The 21,459-nt window shown below is 40.4% G+C and overlaps 1 protein-coding gene across 1 annotated transcript in view; it reads left to right on the top strand.

Moving 5' to 3' along the window:
* scn8ab (sodium channel, voltage gated, type VIII, alpha subunit b) overlaps positions 1 to 21,459 on the top strand; it is a 97,890-nt gene that overhangs the window by 50,448 nt on the left and 25,983 nt on the right. Inside the window, exons 10-18 of the mRNA XM_020923216.2 lie at positions 194 to 400; positions 2,193 to 2,474; positions 4,818 to 5,141; positions 6,679 to 6,681; positions 10,023 to 10,155; positions 13,200 to 13,438; positions 18,611 to 18,784; positions 19,264 to 19,620; positions 20,917 to 21,090. Coding sequence (XP_020778875.1) covers positions 194 to 400; positions 2,193 to 2,474; positions 4,818 to 5,141; positions 6,679 to 6,681; positions 10,023 to 10,155; positions 13,200 to 13,438; positions 18,611 to 18,784; positions 19,264 to 19,620; positions 20,917 to 21,090 — 1,893 coding nt within the window. The remainder of the gene's footprint in view (positions 1 to 193; positions 401 to 2,192; positions 2,475 to 4,817; positions 5,142 to 6,678; positions 6,682 to 10,022; positions 10,156 to 13,199; positions 13,439 to 18,610; positions 18,785 to 19,263; positions 19,621 to 20,916; positions 21,091 to 21,459) is intronic.

A 21,459-nucleotide genomic window follows, 5' to 3' on the forward strand; every position in this document is an offset into this window, starting at 1 on the left:
ATTAGATATTTGTTCATTTTAACAGTAAGTAACTTTCTTGCCAAAACATAGAAACACACGAGGAGAATGTTTAACTTGTTATTTCCATAGAATCATGCAGTCGACTTTCCACCTCCACAAAGTTACACACTATGTAACAATGTATTGAACCTCGTGACTCCATGTTGTATTTCACATGTTTGATTTTCTTCAGACTCTGCGAGCTGCGGGTAAGACCTACATGATCTTCTTCGTGCTGGTGATCTTCGTGGGCTCATTCTACCTGGTGAATCTGATCCTGGCTGTGGTGGCCATGGCATATGAGGAGCAGAACCAAGCCACGATGGAGGAGGCGGAGCAAAAGGAGGCGGAGTTTAAAGCCATGTTAGAGCAGCTCAAGAGGCAACAGGAGGAGACGCAGGTGAGAGATGTTACAACAGACAGGGAGGGCATCTGGCTGTGCTCTGGAGTTTGATGATGTCCAAAATTCAGACTTCATCAGGTCTGTTTGTGATGGAAATTAGGGGAGATTTACAGTTTTTGAAAGAAATATCCAGACTTATGATCCACCTGTGACAAAATAAATCAGTGCCAGGTTAAAAACATCTGCCATCTGACACTTTAAAGGAATATTCTACTGATATTACTAATGGACAGAGCTATTCTCACCATATTTGTGAGTTCACAAACTCACGAGAATCCATCTTGAGGTGCTCCCGCTGGACCCTTTAAGTTTAACCCATGCAGTTTTCGGCCCAGTCACAGATCTTCTATGGCAGGGGGAGGGGCCTCAAGCAACATGACGACAAGCCCAAGCTCCAAGCCTACACCATACACTCTCTATATACTCTATATACAGTTTATCACCTACACGGGGCAACACAAACATGGCCGCACAACCAGATAACACCCTTCATGCACAAATTTGTATTGCAAAAATGTCTAAATTCATTTATGGACAGTTTCCCTCTCCAGTATGACACTGTTTGTGGTTTTACCTGGCACAAGTTGGATTTGTTATTTTGACAGGTTTGCTGTGATTGGTTCAAAAGAAACTGGTGGGTGGGCACTTCAGGGTGGTTCCCCGATCAGCTCAAGCCATTCTGCTGCAAGTTCCTCCTTTTTCTAAACCAGACCTGTCAGACTCAGGCTCGGGGGCCAAATTTGGCCAACGGTATAATTATATTTGGCCTGCAAGATCATATCAAATATGTATTAGAGCTGCCTGCCGCACACAGATAGACTATAATTATAATTATTTATTTAAAATGCTGTTATTATTTTATATTCTGCTTGTTCTGGAGTCAATGTTTAAGCAAAACTATTATTAAACATTTATTTTACTAAGAAAAGATTTAACATTACATATCTCTAAAGAAGAAGAAACATGCAGATGTTGCTCAAATTTTTAAATAAATATTTAGTTTGGCCCACGACTTAGTCCCAGTTTTTAATTTTGGCCTCTGTGAATTTGAGTTTGACATCCCTGTTCTAAACGCTTTCAGTTGTTCCAGATGGATAATGTGTAGAACTCATTTCAGAGTGATACACAGATCAGTCTGGTGTGAGCCAGGTTATAATCCACTAGCCACCTCATTCCAAACAGGAAGTGAGCATGGATGTGCTTCTGGCTCCATCGACTCCGTTTCCAATTCACTTTGTATTGAAAAAACCTTTGCCCCTCTCTTCATAACTGGTGCTGTCAGGTTCCTCATTTTAGTCTTAAAATGTTCATACTACCTTGCTCCACATGATCCGGGTGTTTTTATTTCGTCACACTCCCTTTGTCTTGTTTTTTATATAGTCTATGGTTTCAAACGGTAAGGCTACTAGAATGTATTTTTACAATAATAAAACACATTTTGAATCTAAAATACATTGGTTTATAAGGCTTTTAGTGAACAAAAATGTTGGTCTCAAAAATGGAATAAAAAAAATATTGCAAACTTAAAGGAGGAACTGTACTACAATGATACAACTATGGTTCTTTCCTATTCTCCTCCTGTCATCCTATTATATATTTATGTAAAGATGTTTGCTTCACAGCTAAATAATAACATTTCTATGGGCTCATTGCTGCATCCTTTTACTCTTCGCCTCAGAAATGGGATCTTTTGTCAGACCTTGACCTCAAACTGTACCATCAGACTTCCACGTTTGACTTTTTTGCCCCGACTGTTGTTGTTGTTTTAAAGTCTGCTCTGTTTCCCCAGGCGGCTGCGATGGCCACTTCAGCAGGGACGGTGTCAGAGGCGGCCCTGGAGGACGAGGGCGGGGGGCACCTGTCAAGGAGTTCCTCTGAGGTCTCACGGCTCAGTTCCAAAAGCGCCAAAGAGCGACGCAACCGCAAGAAGAAATGGCGTCAGAAAGAACAGGAGAAGGAGAAAGGAGACAGCGAGAAGGTGGTGAAGTCTGAGTCTGACGATGGGAGCAAACGAAGCACCTTAAGATTCCCTGGGACTCGACTGGGCAGGAAGACGTCCATCATGGACCAGGTATTTTTATATGTTTCTATCTTTATTTTAGTCAAGGGAAGTTTAGCTTTGAAGCGCTTTCTGCTACGTCAAACGTGTCATAGGTGTAGCTGCCGCGTCATCGTTGTAGCAGCTTTAGTTCGTTGTCACGTAGGAGGGTGGCAGAAATACGCTGCAATTTGTTAAAAAAAAACCAGAATCAATCTAAAACCCACTTCGGCGACAAATACAAGGCCCACACATCACTCTTAGAAGGTAGAAAGGTCTGAAAAGCTGATTTTGCATGAGATGGGCCCTTTAAGGCACTCAAAACATTTTCATTTTACATCAAGGAATCACTCTCACATTCACACACACATTCATACACGAGTGTACGCACACTCTAGTGACCCAAGGGACAGACCCAAGGACATAGTGATAGTAGTCATCTGTGGGTGCAGTGCCAGCTTGTGGGTCAGTAGATCTCACTGCTCTTCCCAATGATGTCTGTGTAAAGAGTGGGATTCAAACCACCAAACTTCAGATCAGTGGCCAAAAACTCTAACGACTGAGCTACTGACTCCCCATCAAATCACATTACAAACTATTGAAATAATCATAATACATTTAAAGAGAATAACATTTTTCAGTAATAAGAACAGCTAAAGCTTTCTGATGCAATGTTGAGGCCATGTAGAATCACAACTGAGCAACATGTAACCATTGGGATGGGATTTTGATAATAGAGAATAAAGAAAAGAAACAAACTTGTCATAAAAAGTCAGCTCCAACAGTGTTCTGAAGTCAGTCCAACATTCTCTTTTCTTCTCAAATTAGTGTTCATGGAAAGGAAGGCAAAAATATTAGGTTTATTCTAATAGAGGCTCCATTTGTTTGTAGTGTAGACATTTATAACACTCCACAGATGGGCACAGGTATGCAGGTACTGCTTTATGCCTTTAAAACAGAAAAGGGCAAAAGGGTGTCTCCTTTAGCCACCTCTGCATGTGCCAGTATGCTCTTCTTTGCCTCCTCTCCCGCATCATTTAACAATACACTGATAATAAAACAACTAGGGCTGGGAGATAGGGAGCAAAAAATATATCTCGACATGTTTTGCTGTATCTCGATATACGATATATATCTCGATATGTGTACAGGAAAAATAACACCCCAAAAACTCCTACAAAAACAAATCTGCCAAATTCCACAATGTGTTTTTTTATTGAAGTGCAAGAGGTCAGCAGTTCATGTAGGAACAAAGTGCTTCTGCAACATTTAAGATTACGAAAAATCTTTGATTACATAAATAATAATTTTAACTGTAAAATAAAATAAATAATACATGTTGCCTTCTTTTCATTCATAAATAAAACAACTCAACTCAAGTTAATCTTTGCATTAACTCTGTTAACCATACCAGAACCATGAGCTCCTTTAGCAGAGGAAGCTCAGGAGGTTCATTATTTGAACAGACCCATGTTCCTCACCAGTGTAAGGAGCTGCGAGGTTTCCCGCAATCCACTGCAGATCAAACCCAACGTTTCCAAACACTATTGTACAAGTGACACTGCAGCAGATTATTGATTAAAATCTTCTGCATAAATAAACTTTTCATTATTAAACTTTACAACATTTAAAGCATAACAAGTATAGAACCACATCAGCCCGTTTGAGATTATCATGTGTTTAATGCAGTTTTACACACGTGTTTATGTTTAACAGAAATGAAACTTAAAACTGCATGACTCATTTGCATAAACAGCTCACTCCTTGTGTCGCTGATGCGGTTCAGCTTCCTTCAGACTAAAGGACACGACTCAGTGGAACATGAGTGTTCTCTCTGTGACAGAGGATGTGCTGCTGATGGTTTTGTCTGTAAATGGTGGAAAAGGTTGTTGGTGATAGAAGTTTTTCACTGACGCCAACTTTGGGTAGTGAGGAGTGAACAATACACAAGCAGCAAAATCAGGGAGGCGGGGGCACGCACAGAGAAGGCAAATAAGCGAAGTGGCAAAATCAGAATTAAATATAAGCATTATATCAATATATACGATATGTCAGAATCCATATCGAGTTTAAAAAATATCTCAATATATTTAAAATATCGAAGTATTGCCCACGCCTAAAAACAACACACTACAACTTCAGAAACCTGATGCAATGTGCAGAAGTTTCATTACGCTGGATGCATGCTGACTGTGTTATGATAGTGTTCTGAAGGGGAAGTGCCTTGTTCTTTTCCTCCTCTCTGGGATCATTTATTATAGTTGGGCAGTCATTTATTATAGTTGGGCAGTCTACATGAAGAGCACAAACTGTCTCCATTCTAACTCCTACAGTAATGTGCCATAGTTACACTGTGTTTTTGTGCCCTCCTCCTAGTCCCTGCTGTCTATCCCTGGCTCTCCGTTCATGTCACGCCACAACAGCCGCAGCAGCATCTTCAGCTTCAAGGGCCGCTCGAAGGACATGGGCTCCGAGAACGAATTCGCCGATGATGAGCACAGCACGGTGGAGGAGAGCGAGGACCGGCGGGGCTCTCTCTTTATCCCCTACAGACGCAACAGCTACAGTGGCTACAGCCAGGGCTCCTCACGCATCCACCCGCTGGCGCCCCACTCAGGAGGGAAGAGGAACAGCACCGTGGACTGCAATGGCGTGGTGTCTCTGATTGGACCAGGGCCCGACCGGCGACTCCTGCCTGAGGTGAAAATAGATAAGGCAGCCACTGACGAGAGTGTAAGGACGTCTAAGAGACACTGGTTCAGTCTAGGCATGATCAGGATCTGTCCCCTGTACGATCTCTAACCCGCTGACCCAGGCTGCAGACTCCCACTTTCACTGTTTGTTTGTCTTTTAATCATCAATATTATTTACAAAGAGGGGGTATAATGCAAAATCCACTTTTTAGAGTTTTCCACCTTGGTATAGCATTGTTCCCTCATCAAAAACATGCCTGAAGAGGTTTAATATGTCATCCATGCATGTTTGAGTAATCTAGTGATCTCCTGGGCCCCGTTTGAACCCTTCTTACAGTTAACTGTATGAGCTTGTACATGACTCAGCCGACACCTTCATCACCTACGCTCTGTGCGGCAATTGTCCATGAATATACAAAAGCAGATTACAAAACAATACACTAGGATATGCGGTAGTGTGCGGCTCTGAAGGATGTGTGACATGGCTACGTCCACGTGACAATGCTCCTGGATTTTTTTTTACAGGCTGAAAAAAATGTGCGTCCACATGTGTTGGATCAAAAAATATTCAAGTCCAGACAACAATGGAGCACGGAGTGAAAATGATGTAATACATCTGCCACGCCTGTATGTGGCGCTGTTAACAATGATAATAATATTTAATCATGCAAATCTCATCACTGTTTCTTTTAACTTTAAGGTAATTTAGTCTATTTTAGATGTATCCCAGAAATATAGCTGTTTTGTTTTTTCAAAAGTTAAACATAAATTTTCGTTTTTAGCCATAAGATTTGATGATAATTATTAACAGTTTAATTAATCATGCATAATCTTTGTTATTGATCCGTGTGCGCATTCTGCGGCGCATGTTGTTAGCATTAGCGCTAGCAGCGTGTTTCGGTTGTTGGGTGACAGGAGCAGCTCTTTAGCCTACACCTGTCACATTCCGGCCACGCTCTTGTTGTCTGTGGAGGCCAGTTCGACGGCTGCAGACTTCGCTGTATCAGGACTGACGGAGTCGTGACGTCATTGTTTTCCAAAAGCTGCAGTTTGCTTGTCCACACAGCAACACAACACCGGCGTTCTCCATTCCACTCATTTCTCCACTCTGGAATCTGTTCTAAAAAAAAAAACAACACTGTTTTTGCCCACGTAAAACACTGTCTCTGTGTGGACGAAAGACCAATACGAATACAAACTTCACCGTTTGGACCAAAAAACATTATTATGTGGACAGGCCCTAAGAGCGGAGAGTAAAGGCAGGGAGGACCAAAAAAAACAAACAGAAACTAATAAAACATGTTAATATGTAATATCTGATGAATACAGTATTTCCAAAACAATCAAAAGTAGCACGGTGATCTAAATATGTTATGTGTGAGCAGTTAATAGCCTGTAGAAGTCATATACTCCCTCTTTGACATTTCATTTAAGGATGTGTTTATTTTGACATATTTAATGTAATTCTGTGTAAGAGACATTGGTTCAGTTGAGGCATGATCAGGAGCTGTCTCCCTTGTACAACCTCTAACCTGCTCACCCAGGCTGTACACTCCCACTTTGACTCTTTATTTGTCCTTTGACATGTCATCGGTTTATTTTATCTTTTTTTTTATTTTTAATTTTTTTTTTCATTTTTCAAAACAAACAACATACTAATCAAATAGACAAATATCAGATAGTCTATTCAATAATGTTTCAAGTTGTGCTGTATAACCTTTCTAGTGGAGGGTACACCACCTGCTTTTCTTCATGGAGATGTTATTGCCTAAAATAGCCTGATTGTCTCCAAGTAGATTTGTTTAATGCTATACGCTGGGACATTCTAGCCAAAGGAATAAGTACCAAGAAATTGTACCCTCCACCAGTAATGTTCCGCAGTGTACCTTTAAAAATCAAAGTAACAGTTTTTGCAGACAGGTTGCATACATTCTTCATGATTAGTTTCACATATTCATATTACATTACCATATCAATTATATTTATTTTCTCTATTTTTTAAATGTAGCATCTGTTCACTCACTGTAAATATGATTTAAATGATTTCTGCCTTTTCTAACTGTCTGTCTATGTAAGCAGCCTTATCAGTGTTGTGGTCCCCAAATTATTTAAGAATAGAATTAATTTGCCTCTTTTTAGCCCAAACCAGATGAAACTCTGCATTAGCATGGTACGACTTGACCTACATGCATGCTAATGAGTGCATGTGGTCCAATGTGTGCTGGAGCTGCTCAGGTGGAGACCGGTGAAGCTCTGGAACTTAAACCACTGGAAATGAATGTTTCAAAGGGTAAATTCTCAAAGAACATAGTACTGGTTTTCTATTGTGGGAACCATAATCGAGGATACACTATTGTCATTTTGTGGTGCAGTGTCCATAACTTTCTCTCAAGGGAGTTATTTTGATTCTAATATTCCGCAGTATGGCCTTAAACTGTTCTATCTTCAAGAAGACAAGCTGTTATCATCACTAACCCATTTCAGCAATATAAAAGTCTATGACTGAATAAATCCACAAAAATACGTTTAACAGTCCAATGAGGTTAGTTTGGTCTTCTGATAATTTATGTTATTAGGTTCCTTTTTCAGACCAAGAGTTTGTTTTCATAGCTGACAGTTTGGACTGCTTTCTAGCTCTCTTCCTGAGAGTCTCGTGATGTTGCTGTGCCACTCAGCTGATGTAAACATGCAAGTTAAATAAGTGTAATGCCATACTGTGGAACATTCCAGACAAAGCAATTACATCTCCATAGTGCACCTTTAATTCATTGTTTACTTTGCACATTTCTTAAAGAGACTGGTATGAAAAAGGTTCTGTTATCTTAGTTCAGTCCTGATGTAGACTTGGTTGGGACCTGGTTAGGACCTGGTTAAGTTTCTGGTTTAGTTCTGGTTTAGTCCTGGTTTAGTTCTGGTTTAGTCCCTTTATAATAAACTTGCATGAATAATAGTCACAAATCCAAATCACATGGTTATTAAAGTGTTAAATTTTGCGATAAAAGTGCACAATGTAAGTTTTCTGGTGGAGGGTCTGCCACTTTCTTGTCTCCATGGAGATGTCATTGTTTTGGCTGGAATGTTACACAGTATGGCAAAATTGAACACTTTAATAACCATGTGCTTTGGATTTGTGACTCTCATTCTTGCAAGTTTATTATAAAGGGACTAAACCAGAACTAAACCAGGACTAAATCAGAACTAAACCAGGACTAAACCAGAACTAAATCAGAACTAAACCAGGACTAAACCAGAACTAAACCAGGACTAAATCAGAACTAAACCAGAACTAAACCAGAACTAAATCAGGACTAAATCAGAACTAAATCAGGACTAAACCAGAACTAAATCAGGACTAAACCAGAAACTTAACCAGGTCCCAATCGAGTCTACATCAGGACTGAACTAAGATAACAGAACCTTTTTCATACTAGTCTCTTTAAGTCAAAGTAAACAATGAATTAAAGGTGCACTATGGAGATGTCATTGCTATCTGGAATTATCTGGAATGTTCCACAGTATGGCATTACACTTATTTAGCTTACACATATTCAATAACAGGTTTTATATTGTTCTAAAAATACTTCAACTAAAAAGACTAAAAATGCATTCAGTTACAGATCAGGCTTGGTAATAGAGAAGTTTAATGCCACACTGCAACATTCAAAGTCAAGTAATAATATCTCCATAGAAAAGAAGATGGTGAAGAAACAACATCATGTGCCTTTAATGGTCAAATGTTTCAGTGAAATATTATCGGGCTGTGGTTGACTAAACAAGATTTTGGTCGACTAAAGACAAGTCGATTAAAAAGGGCTGTGGCCAAAGCTCTCAAAACAATCACATATCTCTGTGGAGTCATAGACTATATATACATGGACACAGCAAACCTGCTTAGTCTTGTATTATTTGTTTCTTAAAATAAAAACAAAAATAAGAAAATGAAAAAAAATATATATATATATTTTCTTCATTATTTGTCTCCACAACCAAAATGAAAAAACAGATAACAATTAGTTGTTTTTCAGTTTCAGATTTTGTGTTTAAATGAATAAATGAAAAAACTGATACATACAGACTAAACCAGGACTGAACCAGGGCTAAACCAGATCTAAACCAGGACTAAACCAGGACTGAACCAGGGCTAAACCAGATCTAAACCAGGACTAAACCAGGACTGAACCAGGGCTAAACCAGGACTAAACCAGGACTAAATTAGGACTAAACCAGGAATGAGTGCCAGGACGGGCCACGAGGTGCGCCCGTGTAGACTGTTGGGTGATCAGGACTGAGACCGGGACTGAGACCGGGACCAGACCAGGACTCAGACCGGGACTGAGACTGGGACCAGACCAGGACCCAGACCGGAGCCGAGACCAGGGCTGAGACCGGGACCGAGACCAGGGCTGAGACCGAGACTGGGACTCAGACCGGGGCCAAGACCGGGATTGAGACTGGGACTGAGACCGGGACTGAGACCGGGACCAGACCAGGACTCAGACTGGGACTGAGACCGGGACCAGGACCAGGACCAGGGACTGAGACCAGTTTAGAGACCTGTTTTAGTCCTGGTTCAGTCCTGGTTCAGTCCATATGCGGCGCTAAAGTCCGGGAAAAACGGGAAACAGCCATTATCCATTTTTTCCATTATTCATTTAAACACAAAATCATAAACTGAAAAAATTAATCGTTATCTGTTTTTTCAGTTTGGTTTTGGAGACAAATGGAAATACTGTATACATGTGGAATAGTACTAGTCAGTTAGTATAACGTTGTTTGAGAATTTACTATGGAATCTTGTATTTGCATCATTGGAGCTGCAGCATTATAACTGACCTACCCACTGTTCTTCCTCGTGACCACTGAAGGCGCTGTTGTTGTTTTATGGCAGACGACGGACGTGGAGCTGAAGAAGAAGCATTCGGGGTCGCTCATGGTTTCGGTCGATCAACTCAACTCCTCGTTCAAAGAGAAGGACCACACCAAGAGCCAGATGAGCGTTGTCACCAACACGCTCCTAGAGGGTGTGTCACTCAAACACGCACTTTCAATGAGCTGGACATTGTGAGGACTTTATAACAACTCTAAGAGACCGACAACTAGCATGCTAACAAAACACTTCCTGGTTCTCGGACTATAAAAATGCTTTATAGTTACATACAAACAGCACATATTTTGACCTCAAGTGATACAATATTTTTGTACTGGGGCACGACATTTTTGCTCAAATAAATCATGTACAGGCGTTTTAAGGTTAGGGTCTGGGTGAGGGTTCTGGGTTTAGAGGGAGCATAGGTACACTGCTGTCTTAAATGTGAAAAACAGAAGTAAACCGTTTGCAGTGGTCCAGTTCTTAATCACTTACCTTATGCATTCAGGGCATAATAGTTATGCACCGTGATGAGTTTATAAGTGCGTCTTGGTTCACGCATGATATAACATATAACAACTATAATTAGACCACACACAGCAGTCTCATTCTGACCCTAAGAGCTACTTTTATAATATGTGCATAGTACTTTTGCTCCACTCTATGATTAACATAAAATACACACACTTTAATGAGATAAGATAGTGCTGTTGTGAATCATAAAGGCTTTTAAATGTGGTTCAGGCAGAATTGAATTGGGTATAAAGTATCAAATTTTTTGGAAAACATTTGTTTAATGGTTAATAAAGATCATATAGAACAGTTATCATTTTAACACATATGCGTTATGTGTGTATGTGAGTGTAGTATCCCCAAATGCAGAACTGCATTTGGAAACTCAGCTTTTTCATGCGCGGCCTTTCCATAAGTGGAACATGTCACCAACAGAGCCGATCACATGTACAAACTATGGCACATTTTCATGCCTGGCGAAACAGTGGCTCCTCTCAAACCAAACCTGCACCCGTAGTGTGGACTGATGAGTGTCTAATGATTGAAGAGAGAGTGATGCTCTGGAGTGAATGAAATGAATGATGCTTTTGATAAGGATGATGTTTTTAAGATGCTGAGAGAACTGGAAGTGAATGATGATACAGAATTGTTATGATGCTCTGAACATTATAAAGACTTTCTCTTTATATGTTTGATTTTATGAACTATAACATCATCCTGCCCAGAGACGACAGGTGGAAATGAGCACTGGCTCTATAACCTGGTACAAACATCTCTCTTTTTAAGGTTAATGTAGACTGTGCACTGTCCCTGTCTCATGCAATAAATAAACTAAAAAAACTACACTAAACTAACTAAATAATTGACTGACTATCAATAATTAACTATAAGTAAAATGTAGACATATTTTTTACATTATGCATAAAAGCACAGGTTAGATAACAAAAGTTATTGTCTTCCAAACTGCTTAATTTTATAATCAATTCACGTTTTGTACAATACTTCAACCTCAACCAAGACATTTACAGACACATTTTAGAACATTCCTACACTGTAAAATCTAATAAGTTAACCTTACTTGAAAAAGCCTTGGAAACCAATTGCCTTGAAAATTTTGACTAAAGCTGTGTTTACAAGTCATTCCTCAGTGTAGTGTATGGTAAATTCGTCTTTTATCTAACTAGGCATAACAAGTGAAGTGAACATTAGTTTTCATTGATAGACTCATGTTGTGAAGCTGTGCCAACGAATCAGTCAGTTCCACAAATCTGAAATATGTAGTAATTGTAGTAACTTACTTTAAGAGTACATTAACCTTACTTGAAAAAACCTAGGAAACCGATTGCCTTGAGTTTAGCAAGTAACCTTTACTTTAAGAGTAATTTAATCTTATTTGATAAAACCATGGAAACTGATTGCCTTGAATTGAGCAAATGTTACTTAAATACACAAGTTAGAGTAAAAAGACGTTTTATTCTACAATAATGCAGGTACACAAAGATTTTAATATTTATTAGTCTTTAAAAAAAACAGGCAAATCATTTGTTCAGCTTAAGTTCAAAACACATCGTATCATCATGAGTAACAATAAAGTAATAAAGCTTGATCATTCCATGTCAACTCAACTAAGACCCCCGAATTTAGGGGAAAAACGTGCTGGAAGAAACAAAACAGGAGAACAGGTGTAATCCAGCACAGACTGAAAGAACAGAGAGACTGGATGAACAGAGGGAGGATATAGAGATGCTCTGGGAGGATCAGGGAATGAGTGGCGGCTGTAGGAAAAAGAGGGAGCAAAAGAAGGACCGGAACAGACTGGGAAATGGAGCTGGACTCTTGACAATAATCCACTGTCACTGTTGAGGTTACTCATCTCATTCAAGTTGACCTTAGTGTAACTGACAAGTACCGTATTTTCCGCACCATAGGACGCGCTCTTAAGCCTCCAACCCCGTCAAAAAACGACTGCGCACCCCACAATCCAGAGTGCCCTATACACGAATTCCACTCGGGTGTCCCAGCACGACTTCAGTAAACTACAAAGCCGCACCACCCACAGCGCACGTAAACACACACGGAGCAGACAGCGACCGCACAGCGAAAAACACCCACAGACACACTCATCACTCCACACCGACGAGGAACAGAACGGAGGAACGAACTGAAAAAGCGAGTGCAATGTGCCACTTCTAGACACAACTGAACAACTGAGTCACTGCGAACACGCCGACAATCCAGCGGTCTCAGACAGCACCCTCCCTACACGCCACAACTGAACAAAGCCCAGAGTCACCGTGAACGCGACAAACAAAGTCCCACTGACCCATCACACTGTTGTGTTTCCTTTAATATCCGGTGCGGTTTATTTGTGAAAAAAGTTGGAAAATAGACCATTTTATGACAGTGAGCCTTATAATCCAGAGTGCAGAAAATACGGTAATGTGCTTTTTTTCACCCTGAAAGTCACTGTCACCACAATCATTAAGATCCACTAATTCGTAGCTGTGAGTGATGTAAACAAGCTGAATGCAAATGAACCCTAGTGTTAGATTTGACAGTGTAATGTCTGTGTTCTCTGGTGTATGAATGTGTGTGAATGGGTGAGTGGTTCCTTCATGTAAAGTGTTTTGAGTGCCTTGAAGGTGGAAAAGTGCTGAATTTAAATGTGTGTTTTTATTTGTGCAGAATTGGAGGAGTCCCAAAGGAAATGCCCCCCCTGCTGGTATAGGTTTGCTAACGTCTTCCTGATCTGGACCTGCTGTCCGCTGTGGCTGAAGATAAAGCACATCGTGTACCTGATCGTCATGGACCCTTTTGTGGACCTCGCCATCACCATCTGTATCGTCCTCAACACGCTCTTCATGGCCATGGAGCACTACCCCATGACCCCACATTTTGAAGAGGTCCTCGCCACGGGAAACCTGGTAAAAACTATACGAAATCATCATTTAGTTCTACATTTACAGTTCTGATGAAAAGAAAAGAGGAAGTGTACAGGACTGTTGACAGAATTTGGGGGGCCTGGGACAAGAGAGCTCATTGGCCCCCATATATTACACAAAACTGACTCTTGGGAGCTTTAGACCATTTTAGAATGTTGTTACCTCCTCCAAAACAGACCTGGAGTTGTGTTTTGTTTCATTCACACATATGTTTGAGTAACCCTTTATTATTAGTCTGTCTACATCTCCAAAGCGCAAAATGCTCTGTTCCACCTTGTGATGTCATGAAGCGGTAGTTTTAAAGTTAACAGCTCCTTTTAGCTTTAGTTCAGTGGAGACTGGCAGTTCCAGGGCTGAAATTATCCAAATGATTCTAGTGAAGGTGTATGGAATTTAAATTTTAACACTTTGGAGCACTCCCTGTATTCTCACATGACATCACAAGGTGGAGGGCGAGGAGAAGTTGAAGTTTGTCGACAGGACAAAAGTTAGTTTGGTTGAAGACGTTTCGCAGCTCATCCAAGCTGCTTCTTCAGTTTTGGTCGAACGCTGGCGGACACTTCCTTATATCTGCAGGGAGGAGCTAACTACTCTGAAACTAACACACCTACTTGTTTACAGTTTTTGTTTGTTAGTTCAGCCTATTGACCTGTACAGGGTGTGGGGTCTAATTAGCAGAACCATTCAGGGCCATAATTGGTGCTCCTTCATCTCTGGACCTGACCTGGATACACCTGTTGTTCTCTTGTTTGTTTTGATTTAGGTTTGAGGATGGAGTTGTAAATAGGAGATAGATGGTGTCTGAGGCCTCCATTTCTGTTTAGAGAAGGATTCTCTTTCTTAACAAAAATGGCTTCTTTCACTCCCCTCTCAAACCAATTCTTTTCTCTGACTAAAATCTGTACCTCGCTGTCCTCAAATAAGTGGCCTGTGGCTTTTAAGTGGAGATGTACAGCAGACTGAGGTCCACTGCTGCTCTCTCGTCTGTGTTGGTTCATCCTCTTGTGCAGTGTCTGTTTAGTTTCTGCAGTGTAGCGTTTACTGCAGTCTTCACTACACTGAATGGAGTAGACCACATTGCTTTGTGTGTGGCTCGGTTTTTTGTCATTTGGGTGGACCAGTTTCTGTCTTAGAGTGTTTGTGGGTTTGAAATAGACCGGGATCTCATGTTGTCTGAAAATCCTCTGTAGTTTTTCAGACATCACAAGGTGGAACAGAATATTTTCAGTTTGAGAACTCAGCCAAATCTTCAGGGTTTGTGTGTTAAACATGTGTGAATGAAACAAAACACAACTCCAGGTCTGTTTTTAGTATGGAAACTGTCATTATATAGATCAGAAAATAGTGTAACATGGGCCCTTTAAGAGGAAGTAAAGGACACTAGCCCCCCTTCCTCTCTATGTTCACATTTGTGCTGCTGTGTGTGAATGGTTGCTGGGCAGAGGAAACATTTATGTTGTTGCCCCGATGTCAAATCTCCCTAAATGGAGATGTTGCCTGGCAAATCCAGAATGATATCTCTCTGTATTTTTTGTACAGATATCATTCTGTCTCCACTCCCTCTATCACGTCTTAAGCCAGAACCAAACACGATCAACCAATCAGATTATTATTATTATTTTCTTCAGTGATGCTTATGAAACAAAGGAGCTCACTGGTCCTGGATCGTTTACATAGAAACACTTTTCTCTCCCCTCATATGAACAGTGTTTAGTGCTTTGCTCACTGATTCTGCAGAAAGATGTCTCCTCCCCATGTGCTTCTTTGATTGTCTAATCCACCTGTCAATCATGCCCATGTGAAAACGGGGAGATTCTTAGTACTGGAGAAGTGTGCATAGGGTCTATTCACGTTATGTCACAAACCAGAAAGACATTTGGAAATATGCGATGTCAACTTCCGGTGTAGTTCGCGACACTAGACTCACTGACCGACTGTGAGTAAATGTGATCAGTCGTAAAATGAAGACTGCAGACATATGTGCTGTTTGAAATCATCTGGAATTTGGTGCCTCATCTCTTCTAATCACATGTACCCAGTGCACTCAGAGTTGTGTGTCAGTGGGGAAATGATAAAAATAACAGAACATAACAGAACACTACAATGACATGGAGATGAAGAAAACTAGGATATTTTCAAATTTTTCCTACATTTTGTCAGACTTAACACAGAGCGAACAGAGCTCACCGGAAGTTGTCATCGCATTTTTCCAAACGTCTTCCTGGTTTGTGACGCGAGTATGAATAGAGCTTATTCTGGATCTTAGGCAAACAGACACAATAATGAGTTATTCTAATCTGAACACATCTGTCAGTGAGTTAAAACTGCTAAAAGTGAATACATTTGAGCCAACCAGACGTATATACTATGCTATACTATAAATATTCAAATATTTATTGAGAACATTTGAAACGAAAGCAGGAATTTACTTGGAATTTATATGAAAAAAAGTTGCATACCCATACCATATATTTAAAGGGCCCATCTCATGCAAAATCAACTTTTCAGAGCCTTTTACCTTCTAAGAGTGATGTGTGGGCCTTGTATATGTCGCCAAAGTGGTTTTTAGATTGATTCAGTGTTTTTTTAACAAATTGCAGCGTATTTCTGCCACCCTCCCACGTAACAAAGAACTAAAGCTGCTACAACGATGACGCAGCAGCTACACTTATGACGCGTTTGACGTAGCAGAAAGCGCTTCGTAATCACCCTCGTCCCCTGCTCCACCACCTCCGTCCCGCCTCCGCCCTACCTCCGCCCTGCATCGACTGACAATTCCCACATGAACACCTAAACAAAAGCGACAGCAAGTTTATCTACTAGTGTTTATTAATACTTTACCAATCAGTAATGTTCAGCTGATGTCGACGCAGTGCTTGAGCTACCTGCACCTCAAAGTCCTCGTCCGATTCCGGGTCCAACACATGCGACTGAACGCGCTGTATCGCCATGATGAATAAAAGTTTATTCCTACCGCTATCAGGGCGCAGGCCTGTCTCCCCCTCCCTCCCTGAGATGGGTGGAGGAAGGGCGGCTCACTCGTCGCCTACGTCATGTTTGGAGGGCGGAGCCTGTGATTTCTCAGGACTGACGGGGGGATAAGCAATAGTCAGCCTTTCATAGTTCGTGTCTCCTGTCATAGTGACTGTCTCAAAGAAATCAGTAAGATTTCACAACTATTGTGTAATGGATGTTCCAAAACCCAAATTGTGCTTGTAAATGTGCAGAAGATACAATGTGAAAAGAGTTATTTTGCATGAGATGGGCCCTTTAAAGTAATGATTCTAGCTGACAGAAGCGAGACTGCCAATCTGTACCCTCTCACTCACACACAACACATTCATAGGTGGTGTAAGTGTATTGCCTCAGGACATAACGAAGCTGTGCACTAGTCTGAGTGGGGTTCAAACCACTGACCACTTTGGGTTGGTTTGCGATCGCTCTAAAACTCTAAAACTATGAGCATACCATAACACTGCTGAGGGAAAACACAAGACTTACGAATAGAAATGACCTTGCAGTGTTCACGTTTTTACAAGAAACATTTCAGGTTTTACCCACAAAGCCTTAACAGTAGAGAGGGTGACTTAGTTTGATATTTGCACTTAAGAACACATATATACTGTCCTCATTAAAGATTTAGGCCCATTTAAAGCAGACAGCCAGCCTCGCTCTAATGCTGCGTCTTGCTTACCTCAACTCTTACCTCTTCCTCTTATACAAATCTACACGCAGCAGTTTCTATGGAGTGGTGACGAACTGGTGCAGTCACAGTTCAGGAGTCATCACATTGAGGTTCTTAATAATGAGGGGAGGGATTCATGTATTATCCTTAAAGGTCCTATATTATGTAAAATTTTGAACTTTTAGCCATATTAGAATGTTGTTACACCCTTAAATCTTCTTTTTACCATTAGTTCAGTAGAGATTGGTAATTCCAGGGATGAAATTATCCAAATAATTCTAGTGAAGGTGTAAGGAGCTTAAAAATACAGTTTTCCTGGAAAGTACATGACATCACAAGGTGCAACAGAATCTTTTCTTAGTGGAATGCACATTGATAGGCGCTATTCAGACTTGCCTCACAAACCAGGAAGACATTTGGAAACATGCGATTACAACTTCCGACGGGCTTTGTTCTAGGAAGATGAGAAAATGTCCCAGTTTTCTTCATCTCCATGTCATTGTATTGTTCCGTTATGCTCGGCAAATCAACAATTCCAACCATACCTCAGTTTTCATAATTTCCCCCTGACACACAACTCCGAGTGCACTGGGTACATGTGATTAGAAGAGATGAGAGATGAGACTACGTCTGCAGTCTTCATTTTACCAATGATCACATTTACTTCAGTGAGTTTGATCACAGTCGGTGAGTCCAGTGTCGTAACTACACTGGAAGTTTCATCCCATCTTTCCAAACCTCTTCCCGGTTTGTGACTTAAGAGTGAATAGAGCCTATTGTGTTGTGAGAGCGCTCTGAAGGGGGAGTGACAGAAAAGAAATATTAAAATAAAATATTTTTTTAAATAATAAGAGGCAACATGGTGACCTAAATATGTTAAGTTTTTGCAGACAATACCCCACAGAAGTGTAATACTCTATCTGGAATGTGAAACATGCATGATTCACCTCTTCACAGATCTGACCTGAAATTTGGCTTGGTGTGTTCACCTGTCAGTCTTCGATAGGTAACTTTAATGCTGTATTGTGGAACATTCAGCATCAATGCAATCTCCATAGAGACAAGCTTGTGGTGGGCAATAACATTGTGCACTTTAATCTAAAAACATTTGAACAGGCTCAGTTGGTATGTTGGCTTGTTTGTCCACTGAGCTGAAGGTTGGCGGTTTGAATCCTGTTCTTGACATAAACATCTTTGGTTGAGCAACTAACCCACAGGTTTGTGGTGCAATAAATGCTGTTGTGGTGTCCTCGGGCAAGACAGTTGACCCATCTGTTCCGTAGTGTCTGTGCTCACTGGTGTGAGTGAATGTGTGAGTGAATGTGTGTGTGAATGCCGGGGTGAGTGGTTCCTTCAGGTAAAACACTTTGAGTGCCTTGAATGTGGAAAAGTGCTATTTAAAAATCACTCCACAAACTCTTCATTGTGCCTTGATACTTTTGGTGGTAAGTCTTTGTGTGTTCTTTCAGGTGTTCACTGGTATCTTTGCTGGGGAGATGTTTGCTAAGCTGATCGCCATGGACCCGTACTATTACTTCCAGGAGGGGTGGAACTGCTTTGACGGCTTCATCGTGACGCTGAGTTTAGTGGAGCTGGGTTTGTCTGATGTGGAGGGCCTGTCTGTGCTCAGGTCATTCAGATTGGTGAGTCCAACCTGAGAAATGTCATTATGAATTATTTCTATTAGCAATTTAATGTATCGAAGTTCTTAGGTCATATGTAAAAAACTAAACATCTAACCCTGTAGAACTCCAGAACATGACATTTTAATCAGCTTCATTTAACACAAAAATAGTTTGATAGTTAATAGTTGAGTTACTTTTCTTAAAATTGACAATTTGAAACAGTTGGATCTCAATTTAATTATAAAATGTGATTCATTGTACGTATAGTCTTAATTTGAGTCTATTACACTGACACAATGTTCCTAAGGCATACATAGGAAGCACAATGTTAGATTTAGGAATTTTTATTATGTGATCATTAGCATTTAAGATCATTTTTGCACAGATCTCTATGTAAATAAGCAGAACACCAGAAGGGTACAAATAAGGTCAACTGAACTGAAAGGTCAGATTACTGGAGAGGTTTTACTAATCTTCTTGTATTTGTTGTGTTCCAGTTGAGAGTGTTCAAACTGGCTAAGTCCTGGCCCACCCTGAACATGTTGATAAAGATCATTGGGAACTCTGTGGGAGCTTTGGGAAACCTGACTTTGGTGCTGGCCATCATTGTCTTCATCTTCGCCGTGGTGGGGATGCAGCTGTTTGGGAAAAGTTACAAAGACTGTGTGTGTAAGATCGCCGAAAGCTGTGAGCTTCCACGCTGGCACATGAACGACTTCTTCCACTCCTTCCTGATCGTGTTCCGGGTGCTGTGTGGAGAGTGGATCGAGACCATGTGGGACTGTATGGAGGTGGCAGGTCAAACCATGTGTCTCACGGTCTTTATGATGGTCATGGTCATCGGGAATCTGGTCGTGAGTATTTGACCTATATGAGTTTCAGGCATAAGAGTTTGAGGTTGAGCGATACGGGTTTTTCCATGGCAGATGCCCATTGTTTAAAATACAGAGCAACTAAAGGCCGATGAGCTCTACCGATATTTTTGGGCCAATATGTTGTTTGATTGTTTACCCCAAATTATGTAATTTAATTTTACTACAAACCCACAGCCCCACTTTTTTTTTACCACTAACCTATAAAAGGGCTGTACAGTCACATTTTGTGCAGCTATCTCTTTGTATGTAAAGATGTTTTAAGCAGCAAATTCACAAAAACAAAATATCAGCCTATACTGGAGATTTAAAGCCACTAGCTGATATGCTAAAAAGTCCAAATATTGGCCTTATATATAGACGACAACTGATATTCTTTAGTGAACTGAAGGATTTGGCATGAGAAGGATCCTTTGACATCTCATGAGTCAAGCACTTTTTGCTTATAAATTTCTAAATTATAAGTAAAGTTACCCTGCTAATAGAGGAGAGGAAATAATCGTGTCTGTGCACAGCAACGCACTAACTAGCTCACTGTGTCTCAAAGCTAAGGCACTTTTATTAAAATCATAAAATAAAAAATAAACAACCTATTAAATTAAAATAGATTAAAATCAAGACTACACAATTGTTTTCATGTGTGGAATACTTCAGTTTGCAGTGTTGTTTTAATATTTAGTATGCCAACATTAGCATTAGCATTAGCATTAGCATTAGTAATAAAACACAAATCTTTCCCTTTGTAAACACAAAAGTGCCCTTTAGTAGTATTCATTTGATTAGTGTACTTTTGAACATGTTGTCAGTGACGTCCATCCACAGCTCCTGTTCACTGTCTCATCTTTAAATATTTATTCATTTAGCACGACTCAGCAAAAACCCTATAGATATACAACTGGACAGGAAGTAGTGATGCTAACAGTGTGGTTTCCGGGCGCTTTTGTGCACAGAGCCTCAGTCAATCGTTGGGGAAGTTGTCCCAGATCAGGGGTGGCTAGTGAGAAGCTTCACCTGCAGATACAGCTATTAAAAACAACTCAGTGTCTGTGTGGATTACTTTAGGTGTTACTAAATTCAGGTGAAAATTTCATGTCAGCACCAGCTGTGGGTTTTCCACAGCCATGTGTGGAGAGTCTGTGTAATGTAATGTGATATGTCCAATACCATTTGCACATGCTTTATATTATTGCTTTAAAATGTTCACATTATTAGATGCTTATATATTCTTGCATAAGTTCTGTATCTGATTCTAGCTCTCCTTTTCTCGTTGCTGTTCAGGTGTTAAATCTGTTCCTGGCTCTGCTGCTGAGCTCTTTTAGCGCTGATAACCTGGCAGCCACAGATGATGACGGAGAACCCAACAACCTGCAGCTGGCCATGGCCCGAATCCACAAGGGAATCGCCTGGTTCAAACTCAACATGAGGGCCCTGGTCGCACAGGTGCTCAAAAAGGTACACAGCAAACCAAGCTCCTATTGACCAGAAACATGTGATCTCATGGATCTATAGACACAAAAAACAGATATAGACAGTTCTGCACACTTCAAAGTGACGTTCCGGAAGTAAATTTCCCATTCATTAAAAAAAAATAAAATAAAAGATCCTGTAAACTTTCAGAAAAAAAAAGAAAATTGAAAGCTTGCTGGGGGCTATGAGGGAGCTATTGACAATACCTGTAATTTTATTTAAATCTGATTCTGAAACTTTATAAAATGATTTTTTACATTTTAAATGTGTTTTGGACAGTAGTTGCCTTTACTTGAAGGCATTAGATTGAATTGTTGAATATTTACTTTCAGAACGGCTGTGATTTCAAAGTTG

This window comes from Boleophthalmus pectinirostris, unplaced genomic scaffold (genome assembly GCF_026225935.1).
Source record: "Boleophthalmus pectinirostris isolate CB_2022bp ecotype Guang Dong unplaced genomic scaffold, ASM2622593v1 HiC_scaffold_3, whole genome shotgun sequence".
Taxonomy (NCBI): Eukaryota; Metazoa; Chordata; class Actinopteri; order Gobiiformes; family Gobiidae; genus Boleophthalmus; species Boleophthalmus pectinirostris.